This window comes from Quercus suber, unplaced genomic scaffold (assembly GCF_002906115.3).
Source record: "Quercus suber isolate HL8 unplaced genomic scaffold, Cork oak 2.0 scaffold_49, whole genome shotgun sequence".
NCBI lineage: Eukaryota > Viridiplantae > Streptophyta > Magnoliopsida > Fagales > Fagaceae > Quercus > Quercus suber.
The window spans coordinates 1605955-1628873 of NW_027069514.1; the positions used below are offsets into that span (position 1 = coordinate 1605955).

At 35.5% G+C, this 22919-nt stretch overlaps 4 protein-coding genes across 8 annotated transcripts; all 4 read right to left on the reverse strand.

Moving 5' to 3' along the window:
- Positions 1 to 3173: 3173 nt before the first annotated feature.
- LOC136066861 (uncharacterized) lies at positions 3174 to 4251 on the reverse strand. The gene is made up of 3 exons (XM_065771828.1): positions 3932 to 4251; positions 3779 to 3852; positions 3174 to 3680 (listed from the first exon to the last, which is right to left on the reverse strand). The coding sequence occupies exons 1-3, from the start codon at positions 4026 to 4028 to the stop codon at positions 3489 to 3491; spliced, it is 363 nt and encodes a 120-aa protein (XP_065627900.1). The 5' UTR covers positions 4029 to 4251; the 3' UTR covers positions 3174 to 3488.
- Positions 4252 to 5841: 1590 nt separating this feature from the next.
- On the reverse strand, positions 5842 to 7254 carry LOC136066850 (uncharacterized). Its single transcript, XM_065771806.1, has 3 exons — positions 6958 to 7254; positions 6401 to 6491; positions 5842 to 6264 (listed from the first exon to the last, which is right to left on the reverse strand). Exons 1-3 carry the CDS (start codon positions 6999 to 7001, stop codon positions 6037 to 6039), a joined length of 363 nt encoding a protein of 120 aa, XP_065627878.1. The 5' UTR covers positions 7002 to 7254; the 3' UTR covers positions 5842 to 6036.
- Positions 7255 to 7302: 48 nt separating this feature from the next.
- On the reverse strand, positions 7303 to 8487 carry LOC112031962 (protein EPIDERMAL PATTERNING FACTOR 2). The gene is made up of 3 exons (XM_024064664.2): positions 8195 to 8487; positions 7820 to 7881; positions 7303 to 7684 (listed from the first exon to the last, which is right to left on the reverse strand). Exons 1-3 carry the CDS (start codon positions 8289 to 8291, stop codon positions 7493 to 7495), a joined length of 351 nt encoding a protein of 116 aa, XP_023920432.1. The 5' UTR covers positions 8292 to 8487; the 3' UTR covers positions 7303 to 7492.
- Positions 8488 to 10104: 1617 nt separating this feature from the next.
- LOC112031987 (uncharacterized) lies at positions 10105 to 22682 on the reverse strand. Of its 5 annotated transcripts, none has more exons than XM_065771801.1 (12): positions 22429 to 22682; positions 22284 to 22331; positions 22124 to 22168; positions 20612 to 20791; positions 20224 to 20369; positions 19993 to 20140; positions 19813 to 19896; positions 17619 to 17734; positions 16764 to 16859; positions 15254 to 15324; positions 10667 to 10757; positions 10105 to 10527 (listed from the first exon to the last, which is right to left on the reverse strand). In XM_065771801.1, exons 1-12 carry the CDS (start codon positions 22535 to 22537, stop codon positions 10300 to 10302), a joined length of 1362 nt encoding a protein of 453 aa, XP_065627873.1. In that variant the 5' UTR covers positions 22538 to 22682; the 3' UTR covers positions 10105 to 10299. The 5 variants fall into 5 exon arrangements, with proteins under 5 accessions (XP_065627873.1, XP_065627874.1, XP_065627875.1 ...); XM_065771802.1 differs by having other exon boundaries at positions 20612 to 20731; positions 22429 to 22681; XM_065771803.1 differs by lacking the exon at positions 16764 to 16859 and having other exon boundaries at positions 22429 to 22681.
- Between the last annotated feature and the right edge of the window lie 237 nt (positions 22683 to 22919).

Genomic DNA, 22919 nt, shown 5'->3' on the forward strand with positions numbered 1-22919 from the left:
GTCGGGTACCTCACATATACTCCTGACTAAAAATTAGCACCTTATTATTTGCATACTGACGAATGGATGATCATAACGACGGATGAGTACACTGGGTCCCACAATCTTTTATGTATTCTCTACGCATGTATCCCTACATAGAAATAACTTGCACACCACACCTAAAGACCCTACTACACATTCATATCTTCCTTATATGGGAAAAGAACCCTAAGATCTTGGAGCCTTAACTCCAAATCTCCTCTACAAGGAAAGCTCTTGCATTCAAGGGACCTTGGTTCGCTCTTCACAACTATATAAGCATCAGACCTCCTCTTCCTTAAGGTACATAGAAAATCGCTAACTCTCACACTATTGAGCTCTTGGTGATTTTTCTTTCACTGACTTAACCTTCAGAGGGTCTTTTGTTGGCACCTTACCGGTGATCTCTATTAATTCTTGGTTTTCTTGCTCCTCAGGTATCCCATTGGAGCGCTCGTGGACAATCAGATTATGAACAATTTTTTGCATCATCACGTGCAAACAAAGCCAAGCTATATAAGAAAAACCTAGAGAATGCGGAAAAAGACGTTTGGAGAGCTACTACATGTACATCTAGGGTTCTTATACCTCATGCTCTCAAAAGCCTCTACTAAGTGATCAATTTGAAGTATTTTCAGATCCAGTAGTGTAAAAGTTGCTGCCACTACTAGAAGATCAAGTAACTAGAATCAAATCTTCAAGTGGGTACTTGAAGTGTTGAATAGGAGGCTCATGTGAGATGGAGTCTACTATTGAAGAGTCCGTGGATTAGGAGCTTCATTGTGTAATGTCAATAAGTACTACTAGGTTGTAGAAAACTAGAATATGATAATTTAGTTTGTAAAAACTTCAATTTAATTAGTGGATCTATTTTGCCTATAGGGTTTGTAGGTTAAGCCCCCCTAGTGGTTTTTACTTTTGGGATGATTTGTTTCATTGGTTTTTTTTTTTGCTTCACTATATTTTGCATCTCTTTATTTTCGTCGTTTTATTATTTACACAACAATGATGTTCTATTTAACCAAAGCCTGATCATAATTGGACTGATTAACTACTTAACTTTAAAATTGGTTACTTGCCTTTTGGGTCTATACAAACCAACAAACCCAATGTTGAGGGTTCTCCTTGTTTTATTGACTCAAATAGTTTCTTAGAAGAAACTTCTTTTCTCATTGATTAAGGTCAATATTGATGCAGCTTGGAGAGGGGGTAAAGCTTGCATTGTTGTCATTGCGAGACACTACCAAAGTGATGCTTTGAAAGCTAGGGTGTAGCAAGCAAATGCTAACTCCATTTTTATGTGACTAGAAGCATTAGCAGTCAGGCAACAAAGGAGAGCGATTGAAGCAAACTTACAAATCTATATATATAATAATAGGTGAAGTAGAGAGAGTGTAAAATTGAATTCCAAATTAGGACTCTAATTTTGTGCCATGTGTCTAGAATTTGAAATTGACGTTGAATTTTGCATCATGTGGCTAAATGTATGTAGACTCATTCTCATTAAAACCACTTCTATGTATCGGGTTAAGTGAGTTATGTGCTAATTAAGTTTTTTCTTGATTTTGCAGTCAAACGTGAAAACTAAAGAGATTAATATCAGTGATAAGAACTCATCATGTGGCTAAATGTATGTGGGTTCATTCTCATTAAAACCACTTCTATGTATCGAGTTAAGTGAGTTACTGTGCTAATTAAGTTTTTCCTTGATTTTGCAATCAAACGTGAAAACCAAAGAGATTAATATTGGTGATAAGAACTTGGTTTGGGTACATTGCATAATTTCCAAAAAGATAGCAAAGCTAGAGTTTGCATTTTTGATATAAATTGCTTACAAAGTTTGCATCTTTACATTTGCACTGAGTTTCGAATTAAAGTGCTTTCTTCTTTGTTCTGACACTGAGTTTTGTTTACTATTCACTTACAAAGTTTGTATCTTTACATTTGTTATAAATTGCTAATATGTGATTAGATACACATTATGCCTAAAATTCACTATCCTTATATTTGGCTTTTTGTTCAGGTTTGGCACCTATAACAATGAAGAAAGCACTGTTGTGGACCGATGGATGATACTTTTTGCAGGCTGCAAAGGAACTTAGTGATCAATGGAATCTCACGCGAATTGGAGAGGACCCGGCTGTAGATGTCTGGATGGCAGATATGAGTCACTATGTTTTTAAAATTTTCAGTGGAGGTAAAGGTTATGAACAATGTAAATTTTCCGGAAAGAGATTTATTATTCTATATTTACGTAAGTTTGGTCGCCTTCTTGGAATGGATCACTCCACCCTGTCTTTCTACTGGAATTTTTTATTCAAATTGTTACAATTTAATCCGAAATTTTATTTGAATTTTCCTATTGTTGTTACTATCATATATTATTATTCCAATTGTTCAATTAGAATCTGAAATTGGAATCCAATTTTACTATACACGTGTACAATCTAATTATTTTTAATTTTGCTGTCATGTGCAAAAGCCAATGAGATGAAATTAATAACACATTAAACACTCATGCTTTGGGAATCGGTAGTATCAATCTAAATCCATTGGACCTGCTTCGTGATAATACAACTATGAAGGATGTATAAAAATACGCACAAACCCACCTCTCTATAAAAAGAGATTGGAGAGAATTTCTTTTATCAGCCACGGAACTTCAGAGGTTTTTTCTTCACACAAATGCCCATTATGTTACAAAATAACCCATCGTAAAACTACAAAATGAGTACAACTCCGAGTTTTTTTTTTTTTTTTTTTTTAATTTATATTTTTTAAGCTACAAAAATTTCAATCACCAATAGAGATTGAAGATTCAAAAGCATGAATGGATCTTTTGGATAAACATTGTCACCAAGGTTCATCTTTCTGTGCAAAATATATATACTGCTAAATTTTGTTAATAAAATTTTCTGGTTAATAATATGAATTTAGATTTAACTGAGCCTTTTAAACATAAATAATTCATGATTAATAATATATCCATTCCCATGCGGTAGCACGGGCCTACATACTAGTTAGAGTAATGCTACAAACACAACAATTTTTATAATAAATTTTACAACTGTTGAGTTGTCAAGATATGACTCATTCTCATATAAGTCTATTATCTATTATTTTATTATCGATCATTAACAATTCATCACCGAAGATAGTTGTGAAATTTGTTGTAACTCTAGATTTATTGTACAAATTAACCAGTCAACTTTTACAATTGATGCCATCTCAATGGCGGCTACTAAAATTTTTTCTTAAATACGTTTTTCGTTTGGAATTTGAAAGTTGACACATTAATTTGCAAGGAACATGTAATAGAATTTGTAGTACTCCTAACATCACTCAAAAACTACATGTGCCTAAAGAGATGTACATAAAATCCGCACTCACATAGCAAACATATTAATACATGATTTCAATAAAAAATCAAACCACTACTTTCATTGCATGTCCAGTTTGTGGCTAGATCAATTGGAAGGAACATGGTAATATTTTCCTTTACACATGCATCTGTAAACAATGGGGCATGACTCTGTGAAGCACTTGAAGCTCACCATCACCCTTTTGCATGGAAAGCATGGTCCACATGCGTGGGAACAGTCCGGCAAGCTTGAACCAGTTGGGTACAGTTCAGTACCGAGTTCTTCTTTTGCTTCTTCCTAAATAACACACATACTAAAAGGATTCAATGACCAAATTAACCACATTTCAATCTCATTAATTGTGCTCTTCATTACAATGTGTGCTTTGTTAGAACTTGTATGTATAGCATGAAGTCATTATTGGAAACAGAGAAATTTGTTATAAAGAGGAAAGAGTCAGTATCCGTATCTTCTTATAACACCATTTGTTCTAATAGAATACACAAATTAAGAATGAAACAGAATATAACAAGGAGGGATGCACTTACAATGATGAGTCACTCGAAGGCTTCTACTACTGGCTAGTACCATGAAGAAAACTAGAAGTAGGACAAAAGTGTGGGCTCCAAGATACAAGTTCCTCATGTTTCTAAGTCCTTGTAGCAACTACAGGTATTTGAAAAGAGCTGAAGAGATGTTTCATTAAATGGTAGCTAATCCAGAACCATGAAAGAAAAGAGTGCCTGGGCAGGTATTGGATGCTTGAGTCACAATATATTTTTTATATATATAAAGATGGAAAAGAGGATGGGTTTAAATGTAGGAGGTACACCTGGTGGACTTCACATGATCCACGGCCATCTTTTGAAAGTTTCACATGTTTTGTTCGGTCACCAAAAACTAGTCAAAAATCATTAAAATTTAAATGAAGAAATTCATTTATGAGAGTACAATATTTTTGGACCAGTTCAGCTGGAACCTCGAATTTGCCAAGCAGATAAATCGTATAGCTATAATTAGCAAGAGGAAACTAATATTTTATTAGAGAAAAATTAAGATAATAAGCTTCACATTTTTTGTTATCTGTATATTAGTATTTTTTTTTTCAAATACTTTTAATGAATATTCCACAATTTCTTCAAGTTGACAAATTTAGATTACCAAATTATCAAGTTCTCAAATCATATAGTAATGAAATAATCCTGAAGTGAGATACTTGGTGAAAGAAAAGTAACTATTAGTTGTTGAATTATCCTAGCTTAAGATGAATTAGTCAATCTGAGGTCCAATTCACAAACTAATCAAGCCACCTTCCACTCAGGCACTCACCAATGGCCAATTCCCTCCCAGTTTGTAGTTTGAACAACGAAAGGAGGTCTCCTAGCCTAAGAGTATGCTCATCCAATCACATAAAATTAGGTACTGTCCAACTTAAACATAAGTGTAATAAGATTTAGTGAGTTTCAATTAATTCAACTGGTAATATATATATATATATATATATTTTTTTTTGGTCATATCATAGACGACTTGAATCCCATCTACATAAAAATCAATTAGTGTTTTGATCTGATTATAAAAAACAATTATCATGGAGCAAGGTTCAAATTCTATCGTATAAAACAAAAGGTGTAATAGGATTTAAAAATTGAAATAAAAAACAAGAATAAGGAGAAAAAAACGGAAGGGTTTTTTTTTTTGGATGAACAAAACGGAAGGTATTCAACACATGGGACAACAGTCCTGATATCTGAGTCCTCTACTGTTGTGATAATTTAATTTGGCTATTTAATTGATTTGTTTGAACAACTACAAAAAAACTTAGTAGCAGAAACATTAAGTACAAATAACGCAGAAGGGCAAACCAATATTAATTTCTATACACCATAAATGTGTGTGAACAATACCATACTTTCCATGCAGTGGCTGTTGAGTGGCAAAGCCAAAGAGAGACGGGGGAGTTCACGTGGATAGGCAGTGAAAGAAGATTTGAAAATGAAAATTGAAATCCGTTGTAATTTGTAAGTAGGATAATATTATTGCAATGATGCGTCAAAGGGCAATTGAAGAAGGGCTCTGCCACAAGCGTGAAGATCAGACCTTTGGCTTAAATGAAGCTTTAAATGAACTTTCTTTCATTCCATACTTTTATTTTTATATATATTATGGTGTTCAAATGTTTCCTGTTTCGGGAGTTTCATTATTTGGTTCATGTGTGACTTGTGTGTGTATCTGGTCTGCTGACCAGTGGCACCATGGGATGGGAGAGAAAAAGTCTCTCCTGATTCTGCTTCACAAACGAGTTGGTCAGTTTTGGCTATAACCAATATGATTATAAAACATTTACAAGCTAATGTAATAATGAATGTGATTGATACTAGTTTAACAACATAATAAATAAATGTTTGAAGTGGTGACAATTTGTAAGAACCAAAGTAGTAAAATCTGTGCGCATCAGTTAAAGAATGTTTTAATTCTAATTAGAAAGAAACTTTATAAAAAAAATAATACTACATTGTGTATGATAAAATGTCACAAATTCAGTAGCCATAAAGTATATATTGTTAACAAACAATTTGTTTCTTTGTAAGTAGAAAACTTTGATGCCCCAGGAAGACCCAAAAAAGCTGTAAGCATAAAAAGGCTTATTTGTTTACAGAAACTCTGCAATCTCAAAAACTCTGGCAGTTTCATCAATTGAAACCGAAACAATGAAATTGCGGTTAGCACATACAGAAAGGGACTGAATCGCAGCATCATGCCCACCGAAGGTTTTTATACAATCACCAGAGCGACCATCCCATAATCGTACTTTCCCATCAACACAACCTGTAGCCAGGTAATTGGATGCACCAAGCCATGTCAAGCATGTCACTCCATCCTGTTAGATGGTAGTGCATTGTTAGATTAGTGATGAAAATCTTAAATTACAGAGTTTATTCTGCCAACACAATAGACAGAACACTAACTAGAAATTAATTATATCAAGAGATTTACAAAATAAATCTCAGACATACTTCATGTTCGCATGTGCTACGGGGCATTGAGTGCTGCAGATCCCAGATAATAAGCTTTTGATCCATGCCTCCAGTTGCAGCCCAAAAAGAGCTGCCATGCATTATTGAGAAAAAAAAAAGGGTGTGAATCATCAAAGTGTTACCACAATCAATTACAGATTTTTCCAACCAATATTTATTTATTTCTTTGATAATGCAGAGAACCTTTCTAAAGAAGAGCCTTTTGGACTCTTCTCTAGCCACTAAAATCTATGGACGACTGATCCCACCCCGCCAAAACCAATTTCCAAACAATATTTATATCAATTGAAATTTCAAAAAGTTCATATTTTTTGGAAATATATTGATTTTAAAAGTGGTTACATGTATTAAGGAATGACTATTACAATCATTTTAGAAAAGAATAAATATTCCTTGATTTAATGAATAGGTATTACTAAGGACTAACTATTTATTGTAATAAAGATGCAACCAAATAACCGAATAGTTAGTACACATGAATAACCATTCCATTACAATATCTATTAAAGCATACCAAACGTGCCCTTAGTTCTTACTTGGTTGAAGCACTAAAGCAGTCCTGCATTGCATCTCTCACCATTCTCCCAGCCCATTCAGGAGCAACTAATAATTGAGATATTCAATTCAGAAAGTCTGACGGATCCAATATTTAAACTAGCATAACTTAACAAGGTCCAGAGAGTGGATTATGGCCAGTCAAAACCCATGATGACATCAAGCAGACAAGGGATCAGATGCATGGATTTGATGGACTCCTATGGGAATGCTCAGTAGACCCTCAATTAAATATTGCATCAGTTTTAGAATCCATGAATGTCAGTGTTAGGGTAAATTTTCTATCAAGTTTGCTTATTGGGCTGATTAGTGCAGGTAGTTTGGAATTTGAAAGTTGACACATTAATTTGCAAGGAACATGTAATAGAATTTGTAGTACTCCTAACATCACTCAAAAACTACATGTGCCTAAAGAGATGTACATAAAATCCGCACTCACATAGCAAACATATTAATACATGATTTCAATAAAAAATCAAACCACTACTTTCATTGCATGTCCAGTTTGTGGCTAGATCAATTGGAAGGAACATGGTAATATTTTCCTTTACACATGCATCTGTAAACAATGGGGCATGACTCTGTGAAGCACTTGAAGCTCACCATCACCCTTTTGCATGGAAAGCATGGTCCACATGCGTGGGAACAGTCCGGCAAGCTTGAACCAGTTGGGTACAGTTCAGTACCGAGTTCTTCTTTTGCTTCTTCCTAAATAACACACATACTAAAAGGATTCAATGACCAAATTAACCACATTTCAATCTCATTAATTGTGCTCTTCATTACAATGTGTGCTTTGTTAGAACTTGTATGTATAGCATGAAGTCATTATTGGAAACAGACCTTAGGTGAGACATGACCTTCTCCAACATTGGTTCCCTTGTCGTGTAAGCTGACTGAAATGTCTAACACAGTCAAAATGAGAAAAGAATGAAGAGAACAACAATGAGATAAAATTATATTATAGGTAATTCTATCAAAAATGTTATAGACAACAAATTTCACAATTATTAAGGTAGCATGTTAGGATTAGTGTAACATCACCACCATTAACATTATTTCTACTGTACATCAATAATGATTTATCATCTCAACAATTGTGAAATTTGTTATAAAGAGGAAAGAGTCAGTATCCGTATCTTCTTATAACACCATTTGTTCTAATAGAATACACAAATTAAGAATGAAACAGAATATAACAAGGAGGGATGCACTTACAATGATGAGTCACTCGAAGGCTTCTACTACTGGCTAGTACCATGAAGAAAACTAGAAGTAGGACAAAAGTGTGGGCTCCAAGATACAAGTTCCTCATGTTTCTAAGTCCTTGTAGCAACTACAGGTATTTGAAAAGAGCTGAAGAGATGTTTCATTAAATGGTAGCTAATCCAGAACCATGAAAGAAAAGAGTGCCTGGGCAGGTATTGGATGCTTGAGTCACAATATATTTTTTATATATATAAAGATGGAAAAGAGGATGGGTTTAAATGTAGGAGGTACACCTGGTGGACTTCACATGATCCACGGCCATCTTTTGAAAGTTTCACATGTTTTGTTCGGTCACCAAAAACTAGTCAAAAATCATTAAAATTTAAATGAAGAAATTCATTTATGAGAGTACAATATTTTTGGACCAGTTCAGCTGGAACCTCGAATTTGCCAAGCAGATAAATCGTATAGCTATAATTAGCAAGAGGAAACTAATATTTTATTAGAGAAAAATTAAGATAATAAGCTTCACATTTTTTGTTATCTGTATATTAGTATTTTTTTTTTCAAATACTTTTAATGAATATTCCACAATTTCTTCAAGTTGACAAATTTAGATTACCAAATTATCAAGTTCTCAAATCATATAGTAATGAAATAATCCTGAAGTGAGATACTTGGTGAAAGAAAAGTAACTATTAGTTGTTGAATAATCCTAGCTTAAGATGAATTAGTCAATCTGAGGTCCAATTCACAAACTAATCAAGCCACCTTCCACTCAGGCACTCACCAATGGCCAATTCCCACCCAGTTTGTAGTTTGAACAACGAAAGGAGGTCTCCTAGCCTAAGAGTATGCTCATCCAATCACATAAAATTAGGTACTGTCCAACTTAAACATAAGTGTAATAAGATTTAGTAAGTTTCAATTAATTCAACTCATAATTTTTTTTTTTTTTTTTTTTTTTTTGTCAAATCATAGACGACTTGAATCCCATCTACATAAAAATCAACTAGTGTTTTGATCTGATTATAAAAAACAATTATCATGGAGCAAGGTTCAAATTCTATCGTATAAAACAAAAGGTGTAATAGGATTTAAAAATTGAAATAAAAAACAAGAATAAGGAGAAAAAAAGGGAAGGGTTTTTTTTTTTTTTTTTTGGATGAACAAAACGGAAGGTATTCAACACATGGGACAACAGTCCTGATATCTGAGTCCTCTACTGTTGTGATAATTTAATTTGGCTATTTAATTGATTTGTTTGAACAACTACAAAAAAACTTAGTAGCAGAAACATTAAGTACAAATAACGCAGGAGGGCAAACCAATATTAATTTCTATACACCATAAATGTGTGTGAACAATACCATACTTTCCATGCAGTGGCTGTTGAGTAGCAAAGCCAAAGAGAGACGGGGGAGTTCACGTGGATAGGCGGTGAAAGAAGATTTGAAAATGAAAATTGAAATCCGTTGTAATTTGCAAGTAGGATAATATTATTGCAATGATGCGTCAAAGGGCAATTGAAGAAGGGCTCTGCCACAAGCGTGAAGATCAGACCTTTGGCTTAAATGAAGCTTTAAATGAACTTTCTTTCATTCCATACTTTTATTTTTATATATATTATGTTGTTCAAATGTTTCCTGTTTCGGGAGTTTCATTATTTGGTTCATGTGTGACTTGTGTGTATCTGGTCTGCTGACCAGTGGCACCATGGGATGGGAGAGAAAAAGTCTCTCCTGATTCTGCTTCACAAACGAGTTGGTCAGTTTTGGCTATAACCGATATGATTATAAAACATTTACAAGCTAATGCAATAATGAATGTGATTGATACTAGTTTAACAACATAATAAACAAATGTTTGAAGTGGTGACAATTTGTAAGAACCAAAGCAGTAAAATTTGTGCGCATCAGTTAAAGAATGTTTTAATTCTAATTAGAAAGAAACTTTATAAAAAAAATAATACTACATTGTGTATGATAAAATGTCACAAATTCAGTAGCCATAAAGTATATATTGTTAATAAACAATTTGTTTCTTTGTAAGTGGAAAACTTTGATGCCCCAGGAAGACCCAAAAAAGCTGTAAGCATAAAAAGGCTTATTTGTTTACAGAAACTCTGCAATCTCAAAAACTCTGGCAGTTTCATCAATTGAAACTGAAACAATGAAATTGCGGTTAGCACATACAGAAAGAGACTGAATCGCAGCATCATGCCCACCGAAGGTTTTTATACAATCACCAGAGCGACCATCCCATAATCGTACTTTCCCATCAACACAACCTGTAGCCAGGTAATTGGATGCACCAAGCCATGTCAAGCATGTCACTCCATCCTGTTAGATGGTAGAAGTGCATTGTTAGATTAGTGATGAAAATCTTAAATTACAGAGTTTAGTCTGCCAACACAATAGACAGAACACTAACTAGAAATTAATTATATCAAGAGATTTACAAAATAAATCTCAGACATACCTCATGTTCGCATGTGCTACGGGGCATTGAGTGCTGCAGATCCCAGATAATAAGCTTCTGATCCATGCCTCCAGTTGCAGCCCAAAAAGAGCTGCCATGCATTATTGAGAAAAAAAAAAGGGTGTGAATCATCAAAGTGTTACCACAATCAATTACAGATTTTTCCAACCGATATTTATTTATTTCTTTGATAATGCAGAGAACCTTTCTAAAGAAGAGCCTTTTGGACTCTTCTCTAGCCACTAAAATCTATGGACGACTGATCCCACCCCGCCAAAACCAATTTCCAAACAATATTTATATCAATTGAAATTTCAAAAAGTTCGTATTTTTTGGAAATATATTGATTTTAAAAGTTGTTACATGTATTAAGGAATGACTATTACAATCATTTTAGAAAAGAATAAATATTCCTTGATTTAATGAATAGGTATTACTAAGGACTAACTATTTATTGTAATAAAGATGCAACCAAATAACCGAATAGTTAGTACACATGAATAACCATTCCATTACAATATCTATTAAAGCATACCAAACGAGCCCTTAGTTCTTACTTGGCTGAAGCACTAAAGCAGTCCTGCATTGCATCTCTCACCATTCTCCCAGCCCATTCAGGAGCAACTAATAATTGAGATATTCAATTCAGAAAGTCTGACGGATCCAATATTTAAACTAGCATAACTTAACAAGGTCCAGAGAGTGGATTATGGCCAGTCAAAACCCATGATGACATCAAGCAGACAAGGGATCAGATGCATGCATTTGATGGACTCCTATGGGAATGCTCAGTAGACCCTCAATTAAATATTGCATCAGTTTTAGAATCCATGAATGTCAGTGTTAGGGTAAATTTTCTATCAAGTTTGCTTATTGGGCTGATTAGTGCAGGTCAAATAATTCTAATTCGCCTTTTTGGAAAACTTTATCCAGAATAGAATCCATTAGCAGTTGAAAATGTTGTTGTGGAGGATAGCAGCTGGTGTCTTACTCCTAAAAGCAAGATTGGTGGAAAGATTGGGAGGGGAAAACATGTGTTGTCTAGAGACGCAGAAACTAAGGTTCACTTGATTTTAAGTTATGACAAGGCTAGATCGGTATGGTTTGGATCAGTTTGAAGCCTAAGGATAGACAGAGTTGTTGTTGACTCAGGTCTTTGCTTGATTAAGGCATTTGTATTCCCAGCCAATCATCTATTACAAGGAGGGCTCTTCAAAAATCAAATTCTTGTTGTGACCAAGTGATGCTAACAAGTGAGACTTACAATCTAGATAGTTTTGATTCAAGAAATCCATTTGTACTATCAAAGATTTGAAGCTAAGACTCCTAAACCCCAGCTTTGCAAACAAATTTTTAAACAGCTCTAGTGAGAGCTTCATGGCTGTGTTTTGTCTTGCCTAACCATTTTTTTTATACACAAAAGTGGAGGAGGGAGGATTCAAACCCTGTACGTCTCTATTGAAAACACCAAGAAATACCATTTGACCAAATGAATTGTTAATCACTTCACCTGAAGTGAAGCATCAAATTGATAGAAAATTGTTCAGAGGTTAATGCATGCCATTTGGGAGCTTGATACCTCTGGAGCTTACGGGATAATATTAGCTTGGAATCTTAGCACGTTAGACTTAGAAGCTGAAGGCTTTTTTTTTTTGGCCATAAGTTTGTTTAGTAGCAGCTTAGTTGGCTTCTGCCTTTTGATTTGTGAATTTCTGGGTTGGATCAGTTTTGACTTCTGTGGGTCTTTTAGATTCACCTTTTGGTGATTTGGACCCAAACTTGTGTTGATAGGATTATATTTAACAAATAGAATAATATTTTGTTAAAAAAATCACTTTTGGTTCCTATATATATGGGGGTGGTTTCATTCTGGTTCTCAAAGTTTCAATTGTATCAATTTAGTCCTTGATTTCAATTTTTTTTTTTTTTTTTTTTTACATTGTTTTAATTTAGTCATTGCAGACATCTCACTAACAGAATTCGTTGACATAGAAAAATTTGTCTATATGTGGTAGTTGTGGGGTTAGGGTTAGGAGAATTTGTAGATCTATGGTTACATATTGTTGAAAAAAGAGTTCTGGAGTTGTGTTAAGATTAAAAAGTGATTTGATGACTCATTTGATGGCTAGTTGGTAGAAATATGTGGGATTTAGGGTTTTGAAAAGTAAAAAAGGCTTGATTTGGGACTGTAAGGAAGATGGAAAAGAGGAAATTTTATGTTGAGTATGGGCTGTATGAACAGTACTGTCAACAATATCACAAGAAAGAGTAGAATACACAGAGAAGAAAAGAGAGAAAAGGAGAAAACAACACATGAAGGCCAACATGCCTCAATGCGCAAAGCACTCAATATTTTTATAAATCAACTCCATGTCTTCTTTTAGAGTATTGAGGCACTCATTCAAAATACCCACACTTTGGATTGGAGTTTATCCCCGGTTTCCTTGATGAATCTGGGCCTTTCATTGATGACATTAATGTCAGTGAGGTCAAACTCCTTGCAAGGAGTGAAAATTTCATATTGGAGTTGGGCAACCTTGGCAAGATTGAGCCTTTTGAGGTATCGATAAAGGTGAGGTCACAGAGCTTCTTTAAAAAGTCAGAGCAGGCCTTGTGGAGAGTGGAGTGGAGGGAGGCACCACGAAGGAGCGGACGATTGAGAGTGCCAGGTAGGCATGGTGGAGCGAGAAAAGCTGGGGGTCAATGTCTTCAATGGTGAGAGAGAAGAAATAATGGTAGAGAGAGGAAATCAGTGGCAAGAGAAATAGATAGAAAAGGGGGAAGGGGGGGAAGAGAGAAAATGAAAGAAGATTAAAGAAAAATAGAAAAATACCAACATGGCTGCTGACCTGGCACATAAGCCAATAATTTGACACAATCAGTTTATAAACACTAGCTTCAAATATAAAGTTGTACGCCGCATCGATGTCAACCGTGGCAGGTCAGCAAATTCTATTAGTGAGATGACGGCAATGACTAAATTTTTTAATAAGTAATAAAAATATATTAAAATAAGAGGGGAGTCACTTGAGTATACAGGAAGTAAACATCAAGGACAAAAATAAATCAAGTGCATAAAGTACAAAAGTCCATGAAACCATGGACTGAAGAAAAAGAATGAAAGCCAAACATTGTAACCCAATCCAGAAGAGTCTTAAGGAAGAAGAGTTTAAGATCAGAAATTGATCTCTCTAAATCCTCAAAATGCCAGTTGTTTCTCTCCCTCCAAATGCACCACATCAAACAATGGGGCACAACCATCCAAATAGCAAAATTCTGATGCCTCCCAAACTTTCCTTGCCAACAAGCCAACAACTCCACCACTGTTTTCGGCATAACCCAATGAATGCCAAACAGAGTAAACACCATTGACCATACATCAAAAGCAATAGAGCAATGGATGAGGAGGTGGTCAACTAATTCCCCATTTCTTTTACACATACAACACCAATCCAAAATCAAAATCTTCCGTTTCCTAAGATTATCAATGGTCAAAATATTCCCCAAAGCTGTAATCCACACAAAAAACGTAACTCTTGAGGGGACCTTAGACTTCCAAACAATCTTTCAAGGGAAAGACTGGTCGAAACTTTTAGTCAGCACCTGGTAATAAGAACGAACAACAAAACCTTTTCCCTTAGCAGGTTTCCAACACATCTTATCGTCCCCAACTCCTTTCAAAGAAGCTCCATAAATTCTAGACATTAAACTGTAGAAGGATTCCAAATCTCAATCTTCACTGTATCTTCTAAAAGTAAGATCCCAAAAAAGAACACCATTTGGGAACTTCATCAACTCAGCCATCAAGGCCTCCTTATTTCGACTTAAAGAAAAATGTCTTGGATAGAGCGCACACAAAGAAGTGTCCCCACACCAAATATCCTGCCAAAATCTAACAATAAACCCGGCCCCAACCTCAAATTGGATGTGACAAACAAAAGAAGGCCAACCACGACTAATAGACTTCCACAAACTAACACCATGAGGGCCAATTACGGGAAGAGAGCACCAATTGATACAATTGAACTTCTGAGGACAAAAATCAAATCACCTTATATTTATAGGGACCAAAAGTGATTTTCGGCCTAATATTTCTAGAGCAAATGAATAATTGAGAGCATATATTGAGCACCTTGTGATTTATTGATGTTCTGTCAGGCATGCTCTGGATGTCTGATGTCTTCCTAATGCCTAAGATTTCAAGTTTGACACATAGGTTCCCTCTATTTTATTCTCTCTTCCTTTTTTACTCCTAATCTGCTACATTTTAGTTTCAAAGCAGTATTCCGGGCCCTAAATACAATCAAAATACTACTGTATCTCAATTACAATAGCACCCTAACCTTCTACCTAAACCTGTCCTGCACATCCTCCTTTTGTTTGAGTATGGTGCTGAATGCTCCAGTCTTGGATTTCAAAACTCCTGTCCCATGTTGGTTTCATTTCAGATATGTCCTATATCTATAAAGACTCTCTTAATGATGCACATATTCTTTTACAATTAATAGAAACAATTTTTTTCTATCATAGGCAGTTAAAAGAAATTCATCACCAATAGAGAGAGAGAGAGAGAGAGAGAGAGATGACCTTGGCCCGTGGCTTGGTCCAAAACTAACACATTCAATCGAATCTGAGTGTGAAACCAGTGAACTGACAACCTGTTGGTAGAGACATGCAAATCTTTTACAGGGCTGTGTTTAGATCAGAAATAACCACATCCGCCAATTTCTTTGATCATGTTAAACAACAAATACACACACACACACACACACAAATACAGACATAATGTAATATCAACAAAAAAAGATCAAACACACAAAATTTTAAATGTGATTAGGAGACACAATCAACAACACATGTAAAATGCAGGAGAATTATGAAAAGTCACTTTAAAAGCAATAACAGGTAAGGGCCTTGCAAGCTAGATTCCAAGTTCACCTTGACCCCCAATCAAGTCTGACATAAGAGTAGAAGCCAGGGAGCTCTGTAGGTAGCCAGCATTTTCATTAGGGTAAGGATTCACAGTGGTGCATCAACAGAAACAGAAATATCATTGACACAACCATGCAGTAACATTCCTCCCCCCCGCCACCCACCCCCCCCCCCCCCTCCCCAACATGGACTATAGAAAAAAGGCATAATGCAAACTAAAAATAAATGCTAATATATGCATCATTGTTTGCTCCAAACTTCGTCCACGTGTGGGAAAGCCAATAAATAGACCCAAGGTTTGTTACAGTTACAATAGATACCACCCCTAAAACCACCAGCATTTAACATCTAACCTTGCTGTCACTAACTTTGTGAAGATGCACTTCAGATTCCAGCCTTAGAGTTCCATCAGTCATCAATTGGACACAACCTCCAGAATCAGGAATGACAAAAATCTAAAAGCACTTGCCTTTCACTGATGACTATGTTGCCTGGACTTGTGTGCAGCTATCAGGTGCAAGTGATAATCTAGAAATCTGACTCCGCTAATGTATGACACTTGGAACAAATAGCCTTGGTTAGAAATTTTGGTATGGATCCAAGAATAAAGGAAAAGTGATATGCTGGCTTGATCTTTCTTTGCCTCAAACCCATATCCCTATAATAGAAGTACAGTAGGGGTTGTATAAAAAAAAAAAAAAAAGTAGAGTAGGGGTGCGCCAAAGCAGAATTCACTGGTGGAGGTTGGTCAAAGCTTGATTAGGTTCAGAGTTGCATGCATAAAGGTTCAAAACTCTTTTCTTATCTGAATCTAAGGACAATAACTTATCTTATTCTCAAAACCTTTGCCGAGCTTAACCCTGCCCCCAATTTCCTTTCGAAGGGGACCAAAGAAATGTCTCCATCTGCTGCCAATAGTCTTTCTTTCAAATTATACTAAACAGGTAAATCCTCCCCCTGTGTGTTTTAGTAACTTAGCCTAAGGTCTCCTCACCAAGACCTCCATGGCAATATGATAGAGAAACCAAGTCACCTGTTGTGGCAAGGCAATTTTTTGTTTCACAATAAGACTTGGACAATAATCCCTACCCTCAGTAGCTTACAAGTTTACATCCATCCCTAGTCGAGTATAGTTCCTGTCCAATTTCTCTCTTATGGTCGTTACCTGAATTTGCATATGACCAAACCCCCAAATTGACTTGACAAGGAACTCATTCTTGAGAACAAATGCAACCCTATACACACCTAGGAGCACCCCTACCTGCATATCCATAAAAGAACCAAGTGTTCAGCTTGAGGTCCAACAAGATACCACAACTCAAAGTACACTCTTAAATAGAAAAAAAAGATGTGTCTGTTAGTTTTGCAGGGACTACGTTAGGACGATCAACAATTACGGTATGGGGTTTACCGCACAAGTAGAGGAAAAGCTTTATCCTAACAGATGGAAGATGCTCAGTTCAGCACAACATAAGGATTGGTACACTTTATTAGTAGAGGATCCAACAAACAAAACACGGCGATCAACCAATCATCCAAACAACGTCATATTAGAACTTGATTAATTTTAAAGTATAATTTTCCTAAAAGAAATTTCTAAATATTGCACCAAATTCTAATTGCCACTTTGAGCTACATAATTGGCATCAAACTTGCATAAGTGTAATTATTTAGTGCTCCCAGAGCACAAAATGCATGCTCCCTCCTCTCACATGAACAGTGGTCCCCCATGAATTTAAGTAGTAGGACTCACTATTATGGAGAGGGCGGAGCATGCATTTATTGTGCTATGGGAGAACTGACTAATTACTCCTTGCATAATTCGGTAATTCAATCCCATGCTTGTCTTATATTATTATAGCTCACCATGAATTTAAAAGGATTCCAAAGCTTACACCTTGAAATCAATTTAGAGAGACACTTGAGGCACCCACCCCAAACATATGATACTCACATGGTAAGACAAGGAGAATTGCACAAAATTGGAACATAAGGATTTAAGTAAACAAAAAATAATTACCTTCCCGGTTGTTAAATTTACAATGTGGACGGAACCATCCTTAGAACCAGTAAGGGCAAGTGTAGAATCAGGGCTTATCGCCATGCATGTAAGTTCTTGAGTATGATATGGATGACCTTGAGAAGACATAAGTGCCAAGAAGTCAAACAAAATCCCAAAACAAATACACCCATTCAAGTCAATAATTAAAAAAAAAAAAAAAAATGAACAGAACTATCCCAAATTAGAGAGAATTTTCCAGCTTCTACATTCCTCATTTTTCAACAGTATTAACAGAACAGATTTCATACACATAAAATACATAAAAATACAGAGATTAAAATAAAGTCAAGTAGAACCCTAACCTGCCTATGCAATACAGCTGATATTTAAGGGAGGATGCAACCATTTAGTATCTACATTTTACATACCATTCTTTCACCATTCAATCCTTCAAGGGGTAAAAAACTGACATAGGACAGATTGGGGAATCTTCCTACTCGTTGCAGCAGGCATAGGGTTAAAATAATTTGTGGATTTATGGTTTAGGGCACTAGAAAGAAGGGTTATAGTTCAAGAATGACTAGCTGTTTTTGGGGAAAGTAAAGCTTAATTTTGGGTTGCCAAACAGGTAAGAATCTAAAAGTGAATAGTCATGTGAATAGTGATATAATGCCAATAAAAAATATTCCCTGGTCATTACTCAAAACAAATTTTCTATTAATCAACTCTCATTATTAGAGTACAATGGCATGGTGTGTAAATTCTAGATATTAAATTTCCCTAATAGGACAAGAACTCCTACTTTTACTAACTCCCAATTGAATTGAAGCAAAGCCTATAAACTAAACAAGACATACTTATTAACAACCCTAGTTCCACAACTATGACTCATAACCAACAATTATAGAATTATGAAGATACCCTAGAATCTTGTAAAAGCCAAATAAACCTAATTAACTTCTAGGGACGCACATTATTAGGTTTTTCCCTAATTTTAGGTTTGCAAAGAGGATTTGTTTTACTAGCCACACGATGGTTGCACCATCAAAAACACCAAAGTTTCACATGAGCACTCTAAATATTTACACACACGGACACAAGAATACACATAGAAATAGAAAGAATTTGTTGATAACTGACTTTTTTTGTCCCATCTTTCACTCACCCCACTTCCTTTTTTTTGTCATCTTTTATCCCACCTATCAAAACAAAATATCATTTCTTGTTTTGTTCTATCATTTCCCATGTTTCGCCTTAATTAGAATGTATCAGTTATTCAACATTTTGATAGTGCATCACATTTGGCAACCTAGATCTAGGAAGCATGGACACGGGTACGGATACGAACACAGGTACGACATGGTTACACGCACAATTTCTAAAAAATTATAACATAAAATGGCTGGTACAACATTAGTATGACATGGTATGGCACCCTAAATGAAGTGTCCGTGCTTCCTAGACCTAGATACATTTGTAGGCAAAGTCAAGCCAAAGTTCTTTGTCCGCTTAAATAATTAGGATAAGGCATCAAATTTAGTAATTTGAGGTGTCTCTCTGATCCTCATAACTACTACTACTTCCATAATTTGTGTATCAAAAATATCAACTAATGTTATGTATTATTATTGACCCAACATACTCTTTAGCCCCTTAGACTTTGATACAACTATCAAAAAATTTTAGTACCAGTCTAATTAGACCATCTCAAATTAACCAAAAGGGGGGGGGAGGTTATGTTCACACCAAAAGAGTTACAAATCAAAGAAGCTAGAGAAAAGCTAAGATAAGGCTGCAAAAATTGTAAGGAACATGGGGCCTAATTGCTTTTATGCATTCATTCCAATAGTGACAACACCTCAACAAAAATTCATGGTTGGCCTTTTGTTTGAGGTTGTTTTGCTCCTTATAATAAATTAAATATGCTGCTGTCACAGTCTCTACAATTACGGTTTTAAGGCATTGCACCTGCCAAATGGTCATAGGTAGGTACAACAGATGCTAGATGGGAAAAGCTTCTTTACATTCTTCTTGAGGTGGATTCAAAAATTGTGAGCCAATATTTCCAGTTTCTGCCAGGTAAATTTGCAGATCATCAAGGAATTTACCCATTGTTACTTGGTTTCAGAGTTGGATGTTTCCGTTTATATGTGCTAATCTCCAAGGGAAAAACAAAAACAGAAGATTTTTAAGTTGAAATTAATTTACATACCTCTTACCACATGAATGTTTTCACCACTTTTTGGATCCCATATCCTCAAAGTTGCATCATCAGAACCAGTACAGACTAGTTTACCTAAAGCAACAAGGAAGATACAGAAAATAAATAAATAGTGTGAATAATAAAGATTCTTTAACCAAAAAAGCACCAAGAAAAAGAGCAACTGGCTACCATCAGGGGTAAAATCACCACAAGTGACACTGCCACCATGTCCTGAAAATGTCTGGAGACAGGCACCTTTGTCAGCATTCCACATCCAAACAGTGCAATCCTCTGAGCCAGCTAATACCAAATGTCCTCTCGGATGCCACTTGATCCACTGAGAAGGAACATAGTTCATAGTCAATTTTCAATAAATGACACAACAAATATAGTACGTTTTAAGGAATATAACAAATTCACCTCAATGCCCCCTCCAAGCCCTTCAAATGAGCATTTGAGATTTTCTGACTGTACGTCCCAGATTTGAATGATTCCGTCCAAGGATCCAGATGCTAGCAACTGTCCATCAGTGCTAAAGGCTAAACTACAAACAGAATCCCTATGACCTACACAGAAATTTACAAGAGTTTTAACTTTTTTTGGATAGGTAAGAAAAATTATATTCAGAAAATACTACTCTATCAAAAAAATGAAGTAGGCAACGAAAAAGCATTGATTATAACTTGTGCATGTTTTACTTCTTTAGTAACCAGGGGCAGAAGATAAATGTTCACTTGGAAAGTACTAGAGCAAACAATCATAACCTATAAAGAGAGAAAACTAAGTAGCTACCATGTCATGCACATACCTTGGAGCTCAAAAGCCCAATCTCCTTGACCAATCCTCCAAAGAAACCCTTTATCATCTCCACCTCCAGTTGCCACTAATGTAGCATCGGTTGGGCTGCAGGCAACTGTGTACAGCTCACCTGTGCAAATAAAGGGAGTAAGTGTACATAAGTCCATAGATTTTCTTAGTAGCATAACACCTGGAAAAAAAATTTAAGCAATAAAATTAAATTGAAAGGTGCAAAAAAAAGGTGTTGCTCTTGTACATGGGATGTATACAAAAGAGAGACCCAAATAGGAACAAAAAAGAAAGAGAAAATAGCTAAAATAACATACAAAACACCCAATTTTTTTTTTTTTTTTTTTTTTTTCCTAACTAGTGTAAGAAATCCAAAAACTCTAAACAATCCACAGTAGAGAATCAACTGGAAGCAGAAGTCCATTCATAAAGGGTCTTTATCAAGAACTTCAACTTAATCAATCTTGTTTGTCACCATCAAAGCAATGGCCATTTCTCTCCCTTTGTACCATATTATGCATAAAGAAACTGTTTTCCAAATCCTCCCTTTGCCAAAAGAACCCTCCCAACAAGCCAATAGCTCCATTACAGAACAAGGCATAACCCAGGCAACCCCAAAAACACAAAAAATCAATGACCACAATTCATAAGCGAACACACAATGGAGAAACAGATCAGTTTATCTGCCACCCCATGTCAAATCTTTGTAGCATATAACTCATTTAGCAGTTGTGCCATAGATTTTAGTTCCCAATCATTCACTGGTTGAATGGAGATGGGATTCCAAGAACGGTAGCCATTTCTGAACTCTAGGCAATTTGCTAACTTAGCATCTGTGTCTTGGGCTATTTGGAAGAGGTTGGGATATCTCTCAAGGAGAGGAGACTCACCATCCACTAATCAAGCCAAAAGTGAGTTTCAAGACCATCCCCAAATTAAGTATCCTCGTATCAAGCATCGAGTTGTGAAAAAACAAAGCCATGTTGCGCCCAAAATGCACAAGGAGATTAAAACTCTATTAATTCATTCATGTGGAACTCCGACAAACAAAGATTTAGGGGGAAAAACAGATACCCCATCATTTCAACTAAAGGAAATGCCTTTCCATAGAGACAAGGTCAATCGCTCTAGTGTATTAAGACAATCACATCATAAGCATAGGGGTTGTAGCCTCTAATTGTTCTAGCTATCTCCTCTCTATTGTTATCAACCCAGTAAAGAAGAAGAAAGTGGGTATAAGTGTATCTCATAACCTCATTAAAATTCTGTAAATTATGTCAATGAAACATAGTAGATTATGAAGTAACAATCACAAGAGACGTGATGAAAGAACGAAGAAACTGAAAGTTTAATTATTACTTCCATTTTAAGCTTCAAGACATTTTTTTTTTTTTTGGTAAGGATGAATTCATTAACCAAATCTAGATAGTTTCAAATTGCTCAAAGGCATAAATAAGTAAATAAATAAACTTAAGAAAAAATGATAATAATGAAGAAGAACTGGAAATCTTACCAGTATGACCAGTGAAGACGTGCACAGAATCATCATCAGGCTCCTCTGGAAACCACAAAAACAGAGACACCCATTTATTGAATTCATAAATTAGAAAAAGAAAAAAACAAAGAGAATCGAAAAATGTAGAAAGAATAAAGAATATGAATGAATTGGGTACCGAAAACTTCAGCATCAGAGGCGGCTTCGTCATCTGCATCAGGAAGATCTGCCAATCCGCACATACATATATGAATGAACATACACACAGAAATATACATATACACGTAAAGCAAGAGAGAGAGAGAGAGAGAAAGAGGAAGGACCTTCTTCGTCGAGTGGGACTTCGTGGATGATGTCGGATTCGTCGAGAAAGACTTGGGCGTCGTTCTCTTCTTCTTCTTCTTCTTCGTGGTGTGGGGATGCCCTGTTCATTTCTCTCCTCTTTCTTTTTCTCCTCTGTTATTGCTGTTTCAAGATTTTCCACCGCACAGAACCGACCCTTGAAGAGGGTTTTTCAAGGGTTTTCGTATCCCTCTCTTTCTTGTTTGAAATTTTTTTTTTTTTTTCAAAATAGTGATTTTTTTTTTAGGGAAATGGAAATAGTTATTTCCGGAGATAATAGGAATTTCGAATTTGACAAATTTTACCAAAAGTGGCATCAGTCAAAAAAGTATTTCAAAATTTATTTATTTATTATTATATGGGGGTAATTACTCTAAACTTATAAATGGTTTGACCCGAATTTAAATGACCTACCTGTGATTTAAAAAATATCACTTTACTCACTTGAGATTACTTCTATTAGAGAGTAAAA